The 12,643-nt window shown below is 57.1% G+C and overlaps 1 protein-coding gene across 2 annotated transcripts in view; it reads left to right on the top strand.

Annotated features, from left to right (window-relative positions):
* HIVEP3 (HIVEP zinc finger 3) overlaps window positions 1–12,251 on the top strand; it is a 91,918-nt gene extending 79,667 nt beyond the window's left edge. Inside the window, exons 5-7 of one of the 2 annotated variants that reach the window (XM_044237970.1) lie at window positions 965–1,051; window positions 5,457–6,370; window positions 7,404–12,251. In XM_044237970.1, the coding sequence (XP_044093905.1) occupies window positions 965–1,051; window positions 5,457–6,370; window positions 7,404–8,216 (1,814 nt within the window). In that variant the 3' untranslated portion in view covers window positions 8,217–12,251. The remainder of the gene's footprint in view (window positions 1–964; window positions 1,052–5,456; window positions 6,371–7,403) is intronic. The other variant, XM_044237972.1, reaches the window with a different exon arrangement.
* Window positions 12,252–12,643: the final 392 nt, after the last annotated feature.

The raw sequence follows: 12,643 nt of genomic DNA, 5'->3' as shown, positions 1-12,643 counted from the left end.
GTGAGACCATCACCATTTAGAGGTGGCTGCTGAGCTCAGAGGAGCATCCTGAGGCTTCTGGCCTGCATCCTTCTGGGGCAGACTGGGGTGCTCTGCCTCTCCTTCCCCAGTGCTCCTGCCCACAGAGGTTTATGGTCTATGATGTGCTGTGCACACCTGGGGGAGAACAGAGGTATCACTACCTTTTCCCCCGATCCCACAGAACTGCTGCTCCTGCCCACAGCTGTGGGACTGGATGGACCGCTTAGGGCAGAGGCAGGGATGGAGTGGGCAGAAGCTTTGCCCAGCCCTCCCTGCCTTTGCATGGCGCAGTGACCTGGGAGAAAGAGAGGCCCGGGCCATGACTTCTCTGAGGAAGGCTTTGTGGCTCAAGGTCCCTGTCCAGCAGACTTCCTTATACCTTCTGCTCTTTCTCCATTTCTAACAGTAACTTTGTCCTGGTTCTTTTCCCAAACCCTGTGGGCTGCCCCACTCATGGCCTCAGTCAGAAGGGCATCCTTAGTACCCACCCAGCACATCGGTTCACAGGGCCCCTCCCGGCATCCCAGCATCTGAGAAGGCCAGAAATCCTGCTCCATAAGGGTAACTAGCTCCTGGGCCCAGAGTTAAACCCAAAGCAGGAAAAACCTATTCCACATGAGTTGTCTTTTTAATTTCTGTGTGTTTGTTAACAAGCATCTCACTTTCTCATTACGCCCACTTCCGTCTCCCAGCCCGCCCCCCTCCCTCCCTCCCCCAGCTCCTGAGCACGGTCCTGAACTAGGGCTGTGGGACACATCCCAGCCTGAGCACCCAGGCGCAGGGATGTCCCAGCTCCCCTGCCCAGCCCCTGCAGCCGGCGGGGCCCTGGCGGGTCTTCGAAGCCACAGCCTTCCCAGCCGGGCACTGCATCAGCGAGCCCCCGGCCTTCGCTGACCCCCTGCCCTGCGGCCAAGAGCCTGAGTCCATTCTCATTTCTTTCCAGGGAATCTGACTAAGCACATGAAGTCGAAGGCCCACAGCAAAAAGTGCCAAGAGACAGGGGTGCTTGAGGAGCTGGAAGCCGAAGAAGGTACCGGACTGCCAACTCCCTCCTCTCCCCTCTGCCCTCCTCACCGTCTCCCCTCCTTCCTCTGCCTGCTCCTCCCCTGTCCCCCTTGCCCTCCCCTTCCTTCTGTTCTCTCCCTGCTGTCTCCTCTCCCACTTTTGGGCCCTCCCCGACAGCCAGGGTTCCCATCTACTGGGAGATAAAGGTCAAATTCAGAGGGACCGCCCCCTTCTCTCCATACACTTGGAGTCCACGTACTGTGGCACACTGAACGTGCATCGTGGTCTAGCAAGGAGGCGGCGTGCCTGACGCCTCGCAGGTGCTCAGCCAACGTGTGGTGTAAACACTAGCACATGAGTAATTGCAGTCAACATTGACTGAGCACCTACTATGTGTCCGGCGGGTTGTAAACCCTTGCTGGGGATTATCTCATAAATCCTCACGGTGATGCAGGGGGTGGGGGTACCTACGCTCCACATCTGCCCCCCACCTTCCACACTCTGGGCCTGAGCCTGACACCTGGGTCTTTTAGAACTTGGGAAGCTATGGAGTGAGAGAGCCAAAGCTAGACCTGACAGCCCCTTGTCACCTCCCCATCAAATCCCACAGCCCCAGACCCGCACCCTGGCCAAAGTCCTCCATCAGCAAGAGGCACCTACTTCTGGGGAAAAAAAAAAAAAAAACAACAGAGGAGGGCGTGGGGGTCAAAGGCCCTGGGCAGCCACGGCATCCAGGGAGGAGGCCAGGAGGACTTTGGCAGGTGGACAGCAGTGTCTCCCCGTCCCCACCCCGGCAAAGGGAGTCAGGGAGGCCAGGGGCATTCCCCTGTATGCAGCAACCCTTTGACCAGATTCCCTAAAATCAGTATCGGGATTTAGAGTGTGACAGAGAGGGTGTGTGTGTGTGTGTGTGTGTGCGCGCGCGCGCGCGTGTCTTTGTTTTTCCAATTTCAAGATCCATTTACAGTCTTTCAGAAGAGGTAAAGCACGTTTCCTTTTAGGCATACGACATCACCTTTACTGCACTAAACACGGTCAACTTGGGGCTGTTTCCACCAAAATGGAAATGAGGGGGGCACCGTGCACCTGTTGTCTCACTGAGTCCTCATAGCGTGTGGTAGGGACTTGTGTGACCCCGTTTTCAGTTGAGGAAATTAAAGCTCAGATAGGTAGAGGCAGCTACTCAAGGTCACACAGAAATGCTGGCTGTACAGCAGCCCAGTGCCTGCTGGGCTGGACCTGGGGGAGAGTCAAGAGGTTGTGACAGGCACACACCGAGGGTCCACTGCGGGACCCAGGGCTGGCCCCTGCCCCTCTCCCAATCTCAGTTTCCCAATGAGGCAAAAAAGGATAACCATACCCACCTCGTTTGAGGATAAAATCAGCACATTTATTCTAGAAGTACTTACTGAACACCGGTTCTATCCCGGGCTCTATTGAAGCTGCTGGAGATCCCACAGTGAATAAAACTGTATGTTTTATTCTGAAAGCTTGCATTCTCGAAGGGAGCAGGGCAGCAAACAAATGCGGAATAGGACAGGGTCCATGAGTAGGAAGCAAAGGTGCGCATGAGGGGCTGGGAGATGGGAAGGGTTCGCTCTGGCAGGTGTGAGCAGAGAACAGGAGGGGAGTGGTCAGGAGGTGCGGCGGGGGTGGGGGTCTGGGGAAGGGCTCTCCCCCAAAGGGGACAGAAGGTACAGAGCTCCTGAGGACCCGAGCGGCAGGTGGGGGATGAACTTAGAGAACAGGGCCATGAAGGTCAAGGGATGGGCTGGGCCGTGCGGTGGAGTAATGTCCCCCAACTCTCAGTGACTCTGTGTGCAGAGGACAGTCAAGACAGGGAGTGGCTGGAGGCAGCTGTCAGGCTGAGCACACATTGGCCTGGACTAGGTGGAGGTGGGGAGAAGTGGTAGGGTTCTGGAAACATTCCACAGGTGGAGCCGACAGGTTTTGGCTACCATGATGGGGGATGGTGGTGGCATGAGAGAAAAGGAGCCAAGAATGAATCCAAGGTTTATGGCTTAAGAAACTGGAAGGACGGAGTCTCCCCTTCCCGTGATGATGAGGAAGGTTCTGGGAGGAGCCTGTCTGCTAGACGCCAAGTGGCGCTTGGGAACACAGCCTAGGAACCACTGCTCCCCTGTGGCCAGGTTCCCCCCAACAAAGCCCCGCCCCTGACAGTGAGGAGGTTGGGCACCAGTGCCACCGTGTGGCCAGACTCCCTCAGCACCCAGACTCCCTCCGCACCCTCGCAGGTTTCATTCTGCATCTCCTCCGTGGTCCCCTGGCCTGAAGCGGGCTGGGCTTTGTGGATGGAGGCTTGCCGGTGATGCCAGCAGTGGACGGGCAGCTCCGTGAGGGGCACTGGGGATGGACCCCCCCAGGCAAGGGCATCTTACACAGTCCTGCAGGAGCCCAGATGCAGAGGGTCTGGAGAACCCCGTTCTAGACAGGGGACCCTTGGCTTCCATCATTCCTGCCCTAGGTGCCTAGGGCAGGCCACTCTGGGCCTCCACTTCCTCATTCGTAAAGATATCCCTGCTGGATATCAGGCGACACTGGTCTTGACTCTCCCTCACAAATAGAACTACCCTTCTGACCATCAACCGTGAGATGCTTGCAAGGCTGACCATCTGCTTGGCATTTTGGGGTACTTGAGGTATTTGCTAAGTTGTATTGGGTACTTACTATGTGTCAGACCCTCATGATCCTCCTACCAGCTTCCTCAGGTGACTTTTACTGCTCTTACCCCCATTTTACAGATGAGGAAACTGAACACGGGGAAAGTCAATTGCACACCACACAGCTAGGAAGGGTAAAGCTGGGATCCAAACCCAGACCATTTCCTGCTTCTCGGCACATAAATATCATTTTATACTGGCAGAGTAATAATGCAAGGGTTGTAAACCTTAGTCCTGACTCAGCCAGTGCTCCCTGGCTAATCTTGGGGAGGAAGCCCTTGCCCCCTCTGGGCCTGGATTTCCCCATATGTAAATGAGGGGTGAGGTGAGGTGAACTGCTGGGTCTGAAATCAGGTCTGAGGCAGGGCCTGGGGCACTGCAACTCTGTGTTTTGCATACCACCCCTACCACCACTACCACATCCCTCCTGCCTTCCCCTTTGCTCCTGGTGGTCAGGAGACCCTGCCCTTGGTCCCTTGACCTGCCCTTCATCTACCAACCCCAGTTCCACCCCATGGTTTTTGACCCACCAGCATCCACTTCAGGCTTCTTACCGCTGCATGCTGAGCTGTTCAGAAGCAGGAACACCAGGCTTTCCAGCCCCAGGGCTGCTGGGGTGTGGTGGAGTTTGGAAGCCCGGCCATGGTCAAGTCTGCTTGTATGTCCAGCTCTCTTGGTTGGTGGTGGAATGGGTGCTGACGATGAACCCGGAGAGGGGCTGGCATGACCCAAACCCTCAGGAGCCTGACAGGTGGGCCAGATGTCAGCAGAGCTCTCCCCAGAGTCCTGACTGGTCCCCGTCTCAGGGATGCCCACACTTGACTGGTGTCGTGTTAGACGTGACCTGGCTGGTTGGGGCTGCCCCACCAGCAGCCAGACCTGAAAGTATTCCAGAAGTCCGTTCCCTCCTCACTGAGAGCAGCCGGAGTTCTCCAAAGGCAACACGTCCTCTGGACAAGAGCGACTGGGAGGGGACCCTGCTGTGCAGTCTGAGGCCAGCTTAGCCACCCCTCCCCCTCCCAGAGGCCAGGACCTGCCACCTGCCCGATGCTACTGGGCCAGCCAGCAGCAGCCTGGCCCGTGGGGCAGGTGTGTGTTTAGATTGACCATGGCTGGTGCTGCTGGACCAGCCAGCCTGGCTGCTGGGTCCCAGAATACTAGATTTCTTCATGAACATATTGAGTGGCCATAATTATTTGAGCCATTTCTCTTGCCCCGTGGGGTTATTCCTCTTGGCCAAGCCTGTGAAGGAGGTGAGAGTATCACATTCATTTGACAAAAGGGGAGATGACAGTACAGCAAGGTGACTGCACAGGCTCAGAGGGGATCCCGTCCTGAAATCCTAGTGAAGAGACCAACCAACAGAAAGGTTTGTCTCGTTTGCTGCAGTTCAGTCCCAGCCCTGGGACCTCTCTTACTTGAGCAAGTTACTTAATCTTACCTTGGTGTTCCCTCCTCTGTAACATGAAGGTAAGACCAGTGGGACCTCTCGGAGCATTTGAGAATTAGATGAATTAACACACGTGAAGGTCTTAGAAGGAACCTGGCCCAGGGTAGTTACAAGGTAACTGTTGTTCGCTGGGATTCTTTACATAGTGTTCCCATGGGTGTTGCGGCCCCCATTCTCTCCACAAGCTTGGACCATGGCCACAGCTATCAAGCCCGGTTTGCAGACGAGGACAGGGGCATAGAGGGCGGCAGCACGTGGGGCTGGCTGTGACCCCGAGGCCTCCTGTGTCTACCCCTCAGGAACCAGTGATGACCCGTTCCAGGACTCAGAAGGGCGAGAGGGCTCAGAGGCCGTGGCGGAGCACCAGTTTTCAGACCTGGAGGACTCAGACTCGGACTCAGACCTGGACGAAGACGAGGATGAGGACGAAGAGGAGAGCCAGGATGAGCCATCGGGACCGGCCTCGGAGGCCCCCCCGCCTGGCCCGCTGGCCCCGCTGCCGGCAGACTCCTCCCCCCGTCTGGGCCCTCAGCACCCCGATGCCACCTCGGGCAGCCAGGCCACGCGGGGCAGCTCGGGGTCGGAAGCGGAGCTCTTGGCAGCCGGCAGTGGCTCCGCGTCCTGCCTCAGCACCCCGTGCCTCCCCCGGCTGGGACCGGCCCCTCCAGGCCCAGTGGAGAAGGACACAGGCTCAGCCCTGAGCTCCAAGACTGTGTCCCCAAGAAGGCCATGGTCCCCAAGCAAAGACGCAGGCAGCCGCCCACCACTGACCCACAAACACTCTCTCACCAAAAGCGACTCGTCTCCCCAGCGACACTCACCGGCCCGAGAGCCACAGGCCTCCACCCCAAGCCCGCCTGGCCCCCAGACGGGCCCTCTCCCTTGTGGGTCTCCAAGACTCGAGCAACCTCCTCTCACCCCCCGCCCCCTGGGAAGGGAACTGTCCTCTCGAGCGCATCCGCCCCCCGAACGCAAGGGGGCCCCGGACCCGGGCCCCCCCAGACACTCACCCACCAGGAGACGGTCCCCGGGCCAGGCCGAGTCACCGCCACGGTCGGCACTGCCAGGGAAGTGGGCCTTGGCTGGGCCGGGCAGCCCCTCAGGAGGCGAACGCGGCCCAGGCTCGGGGCTGGCCCCGCGGGCTCTCTACCCGCCCGTGCCTCTACCTCACAAGCTTCTTGGCAGAAGCCCCGAGACCTACGCCTCCACGTGGGTGAGTTTCTGCCCCCCAGTGACTGGGCTGCTCATCCCTGATGGGTAAGGGGGATGGCGGGGGGGTGGGCACAGTGCACTCCTCCTTGAGGCATCAGACCTGCAGCTACACAGCCCTGCCAGCTGGGTGATTGCTAACAGAGCAGAAGTTTGTGGGGTGCCTCCTATGACAGGCACCCCACGGGGGCCCCCAGAGCCAGCCAGTGTAGCCTTGGAAGCAGCAGAGCATGGACTCGGACTGGTCTTGAATGCAGGCAGAAAGGTTTGTGCCATTCCCCCCAAGTCCCCCAACCCCACCTCCCCAACAGCCCTGTCACCAGCAGCCTCAGGGACACCACAACCAATGCCATCCTTGCCAAACCATCACTGTCCATCAGCACCCTCCCTGTCCCCGCCCCCAGCGCCATCTCCACCATTACTAAGTTAATAAGCGCCGGCCACCACCAGGTCAGCTCCGTCCGCATTCCCACGTCGGCAGCCCAGCACTCTCCCGTCACCACCAACTCCATCCCTGTCAGCTTACCTTTACCTCCCAGTGCCTCTTCTGGAGCCCTATTGTCATAACCCAATGCCACCCTCCCCTACCAGCAGCACTGACACCATTGCTCAGAGGCTTAGTATCCTGGAGGAGCATGGGCTGGGAATCCTCCCTCTTGGCGTCACATTATTATTGCTGATGGTGGGAGAGTATAAAGAACCTCATGAGTGGTTCTCATGAGTGGGAGCTCATTTCCAAGGGTAGAGTTGGGTCAAGACCACGCCAGGAACAGGAGAGGCAGCAGGATGGAGCCAGAGGGTCAGGTGTGCTGGCCTGAGGCATGAAGACCGTGGGGACCCGCGTGCTCACGATCACCGCAGGGCTGGGGACAGGGCGGCACCATGGGCCGGGGGTCGGAGCTCAGCTCCTGCCCTAGCTCAGCCAAGACTTGTCTGTCATCTCGGGCGAGCCCCCCGCCCCTCATCTTTAGGCGGCGGGGGTCTCCATGTGCCAGCACCGAGCCCTTGCCTTACCCTGTCTTCTTTTCTGACCCCAGCAGAAGACCGCATCCCGGAGTCCCTCCTGCTCACCAGGCCCTGCTCATCCTCCCTCTTCCCGACCCTTCTCAGCCCCCCATGACTTCCATGGCCACACCCCTGCCCGGACAGAGGAGAACATCTTCAGCCATCTCCCTCTGCATTCCCAGCACTTGACCCGTGCCCCGTGCCCCCTGATTCCCATCGGCGGGATCCAGATGGTGCAGGCCCGGCCGGGGGCCCACCCCACCCTGCTGCCGGGGCCCACCGCCGCCTGGGTCAGTGGCTTCTCAGGAGGTGGCAGTGACCTGACAGGGGCCCGGGAGGCCCAGGAGCGAGGCCGCTGGAGTCCCACCGAGAGCTCGTCAGCCTCCGTGTCCCCTGTGGCTAAGGTATCCAAATTCACACTCTCATCGGAGCTGGAGGGCAGGGACTACCCCAAGGAGAGGGAGAGGACGAGTGGGGGCCTGGGCAGACCTCCTGACTGGGAGCCCCGAGTGGCTGAGGTGCCCGCAGAGCCCGTACCCACCCACAGCCCCGACACCCCGCCCGAGGCCTCGCCCCGGCTATCCCAAGGCCGCAGGCCAGAGTCCTGGAGCCCCCGCTTGGAGTCACCACGCACGTTGGCCAACCCCGTGGCCTCTACCGCCTCGCCCCTGGACCGCAGCAGTTCCGTGGGCTGCCTGGCAGAGGCCTCCACTCGCTTCCCAGCCCGGAGGAGGAACCTCTCTGGGGAACCCAGGACCAGTCAGGGCTCCCCCGAGCCCTCAGGAAGTGGGGGGCCTGAGGCACTTCCACACCAGCCCAAGGACAGGGGCCCCCCAAGCACTTAGCCTCTCTCCGACTGCTTCAGCATCTGGCTTCCGGTGTTCAGCAACAGACATTTCCAGCCAACTTCCTCGAATCATCTTGCTCTCACGGGCTCCTTCTCCCATCTGTCTGTCTGTCCAAACAGCTTCTGCTCAGCACCCAACTGTTCTATCTTCCCACGTATGCAGTTTCCTGTGCCTTTTTCTGTACCTTTTGTTGCTTGAAAAGAAACAAACAAAACACACGCGCACACACGCGCACACACACACACACAACAAACAAACAACCCACGAGGAGTTTGAGGCTGTGAATATTCTGTGCTTTTTTTGAGCAAGGGTGTAGGTGTGGCCTCAGCCTGGGCCACTGTGGTCTGCAGCCACCCCCCCTCCCCCCAGGGCTGGCAAGAGGTGGCCACGTGCTGAGGGAAAGGGGGATGCACTGAAGGAGAAAGGAAAAAAAAGAACAAAAAAACCTTTAAAAATATATAATTAAATGTAAAAGTAAGCATCCTATGTACAGATGTTCATGGTTCCTATTTATTCCCACTTCATTCCATCCCAGCTAGTGGCCACCCTCACTGCCAGCAGAAGGTCAGTGGCCCAAGGCAGGGGGACCCCACTCAGCCTCTCAGAAAACTCCAGTTTTCTTTTTCCCGAGGAAAAGAAAATGTTACCTTTCTTAGGATTTCAACACAGATGAGAGGAGCAGACAGAAGGTAGGAGCTTGCTGGTTCCCCCAGGGCTCCCTGATACCCAGGTGTCCTGATCTGTGTACCCATCCTGGCACCCTTACAAATTCCCCTGGCCCCCCCATCCTCAAACCTTCCCCTCTATCCCCACCCCCTAGCCCCTAAGCTGCGAAAAGAACCCTGACTATTCATGTCCTGGTTCCTGAACACCCAAATGGGGCCTTGCTTCGGGCCCCCAGCTACAGACTGCCTCCCTTGTTCTAGAAACTACCCACAAGGCCAAAGTGACAGGGCCCAGACCCTAGGGGTCAAGACCCAAGGTGTATTGCCTTGCATTACCGAGGCCAGGGCTTGGGTTTCCTTGCATGTTTGGCCCCTAGGGCTCAAAGGGCCCTATTTCTTCCATGGCTGAGCTTTTCTAGTGCTCAGAACTGGAAGTGTAAGTGTATAGGGACCCGTTTCTGGATTTCTTTTCAAAAGCAGGACTGGGTTCCTCCCCTCATCGCACCCCACACACTGTCAAGCCTCCACTACCCCCCAGGAAGCACCCAAAACCATGACTGCTGGGAACTGCCCAGGCCTGTTTGTTGGTTTAAATCTCTTTGAAAAATTACACACACAAACACACACACTCACACACACAGGATGGTATTTGGTACCTCTCCCAGCCTCCTCAGATTCTCTTGACCTAGAAGAATTGTCCTAAATCAACTGAATTCTTCTCCAAAGCAATCAGTACTAGGCAGCCGTCTCCTCCCTCAGCCTTGTCTCCTCCCTCAAGAAACTGCCCTGTATTTCCTGGGGGCAAAAACCTGCTTTGTAAGAGAAATAATAAGACCAGAAATGAAAATCCCAAGTTGAAATAGAGAACTCATGTTTACCCTGCCCTGGGAGAGGCGGGTTCTCTCACAACCTTCCAGAATTTCTTTCCTTTCCTTTCTACAGAGGGGGAGAAACCACAGGGACGATGGCCCCAGCCCACTTGGGCTAGGTGCTGAAGCTGCCTTACAGAGCAGCCAAGTCCCTGGCCAGTCCCCAGGCCTCAGTCAGGCTGTGCGAACCCTGTGCCTGGGGCCTCCTGAGTGACTGAAGTTGTACAGACAGGATACAGGTTGAGGCTCTAATTCCCTTCTCTGCCAGTTCAGGGCCTTTCCCTACCTGGCCTCTGCTGAGTAGACAGGCCAGCCCCAAGTTCCGTTAAGACACAAACCGGACAATGGGGAAGGGCTTCCCTGGGGGTCTGCTGGGCTCTGAGGCGCGGGGGATGAGGTCAGCTGTCCGTGCTCAGCTGCCTGCCCCAGAGTCCGGGGCTCCTGCCACCCTGGGAGAAGACCAGCAAGCCCAGTCTTGACTCTACTGGCCCTGTTTTGGCCTCACAGGAAATGGGAAGGTGCCCAGCCCTGGTTACAGCCCAGGCTTCCCTCATTTTCCCTCACCCTCACCTCTCAGCCCTACCAGTGGACACTTCTAGCCTTGGGGTCTGGGAGCTAGATAAAGGGCATCACTTCAGCCCAGGTTTGAAACCTTTCTGGGCAAGATCTTCTAGCCCAGACCTACAAAGTAGCAGATGGGGGTTTTTGCTAGCCGAGCCCCTGACCTTGGGGGTAGTCAGGCCTCTCCACCCAGGCACACACCCCTGCTCTCCTGGACATCATTCCCCTGTTCTGGGATAGCCTGCCAACTGAGATTTCCTCCCTGGGAGACCCAGTCATGGTCAATGTGGCCAAGTCCTCACAGCCACTCAGGCCCACAGGCATAAGCAGAGGGGACATGGACCGGGAGTCACCGGAGATCCGTTTCTCAATGACGAGGACATAATGCACAAACAGAATCTGGCTGAAGGGCTGTTGCCCCACACCGATCCTCAGAGGGATGGAATCAGTGCCACCAGCCTGGGACAGTTGTCGCTGGGCAAGGGCTAACCCCTCCTGCCATCCTCTGCCCGTGCTCCTCCAAGCACAGAGGCCCCAGCGCACACACACACACCCCTCCATAGTTTGGAAAAGGATGCTCACTCCATGCCCTCCCCGAGGGTACCCTGTCCCACTCCCAACCCCTCCTCCATTTGCAGTTTTCGTGTCATGCGCCTGTTCCTGTTAAACAGGGGCAGCACCAAGAGTAGTGCTGATTGGCTGCCACAGACACCTGTTGGTGCTCTGTGGAAGCGTGTCGGCTGGTCCTTGGCTCTTGGCCGAGTGGCTGGAACCAAGCTGCCGAGGTCTCCCAGCCAGCCCTCACCCTCTGTTAGGAATTCCAAGACACTCAGCCCCCAGGCCTACCCTCCAGGATGCCCCCCACCCTCAGCAAGCTCAGGGCCATTCTGGGTATCCTTCTCCGAGGCACCACGCCCAGGACCCTCCCCCACCCCCACCCGGCTCCCCTGCCCACGGCTTGCATTCTGGCCCCGCCCAGAGCCCCTCCAGGACGCTGACAGCAGCAAACTGGCTACTCCCCCTTTTCCATCACCTCCAGCTTCCAGGCCCAGAAGTCCCTCTGCCTCCCTCTGGGGGGAAAAAGTCTGAAAGAATTACCTTCCAGATCCCTGGCGCCTCATTCCATTCTCCACCCTGCCCTTCTGAATAGGAACCAGCAATATATCTGAGCTGAACTGCTCTCCAGTCCTTTCTCCAGGAAAAAATCCTCCTTAAAGCAAAAGCCCTGCCTCAGAGACAGATCTGCAGCCCTGAGCAGGGGGAGAAAGTTCCCGAAGGCCAGTCCCGCAAATTCTGCTTCTGTGGTGTGGCTCCGGTCTGCTTTCCATTAGAAAACCGCTTCGGCACTTATGATCACTTTACTAAACCTAGCGTTTAAAAAGAAGAAGAAGAAGAAGAGGAAAAGAAACCGAAAAAGGAAATGTGTAGGCAAATGTAAGATACATGTGCTCTGTAAGATAAATATTTGCCTTTTTTTTTTTCTAAAAGGTGTATGTATTCTGTATGTGAATTGTCTGTAGAGAGTTTCTATGTTCTTAAATGGCAATACATTCCAAAAATTGTCTTGTAGATATGTACAGCAGCAACATGGGGATGGGGTAGTTTTGCCTGTAATTTTATTTAAACTCCAGTTTCTACACCTGCAACTTGCAATGTTGGTATGGTATCTATCAGTGCAAAGAGGAAAAAAAAAAAAAAACTCAACAAAAAAACCCATGCAGGTCTAAAGCACAGAGTCTGATGTACAAAAGGAAAAAAATGCTCAGTATTGATGTGTGTGACCTTTGTTGTAAATTACATCTGTACTGTGAATGAGAGGTTTTTACAAGTATAATAATTGCCTTTATTACAGCTCTGGCTGAGTGTTCAGCCTGAGGATATTTTTTAAAAAAAAAACACACACAGCACGTTGGAATAAATTTGAAAATCCCAACATAGCCCTGCTCGCCTGGCTCCTGGTTTCTCGTGAGGGTTGAAGAAGGTCAGAGTTGGAGGGATGCTTGCTGTCTTGAGCGCTGCTTTACAGGACAGCTATCAGGCCCCGAGGAGGAGGTGAGCAGGCCCTAGACACACAGCCTGGGCCTTGTGGGGCCCTTGGCTTCCAGGCCTGGCGAGCACTGGATACATCACCATTGTGATCTGGGGGTCTGTTTCCTGGGGTTGCCGTGGCTAAAAAACAACAGGAATCTATTCCCTCAGAGTTTTGGGGACCGGAAGTCTGAAGTCTGGGTGTTGGCAGGGTGGGCTCCTTCTGGGGGCTCTGAGGGAGGGTCCAATCCACACCTCTCCTGGCTTCTGTGGCCTTGTACTGAGACTTGGTGGGCCCTGG

Source organism: Neovison vison, chromosome 2, assembly GCF_020171115.1.
Source record: "Neovison vison isolate M4711 chromosome 2, ASM_NN_V1, whole genome shotgun sequence".
In the NCBI taxonomy this organism is placed as follows: Eukaryota; Metazoa; Chordata; class Mammalia; order Carnivora; family Mustelidae; genus Neogale; species Neogale vison.
Note: the sequence above shows the minus strand (reverse complement) of the source record. Positions and strands in the feature narration are given on the sequence as shown.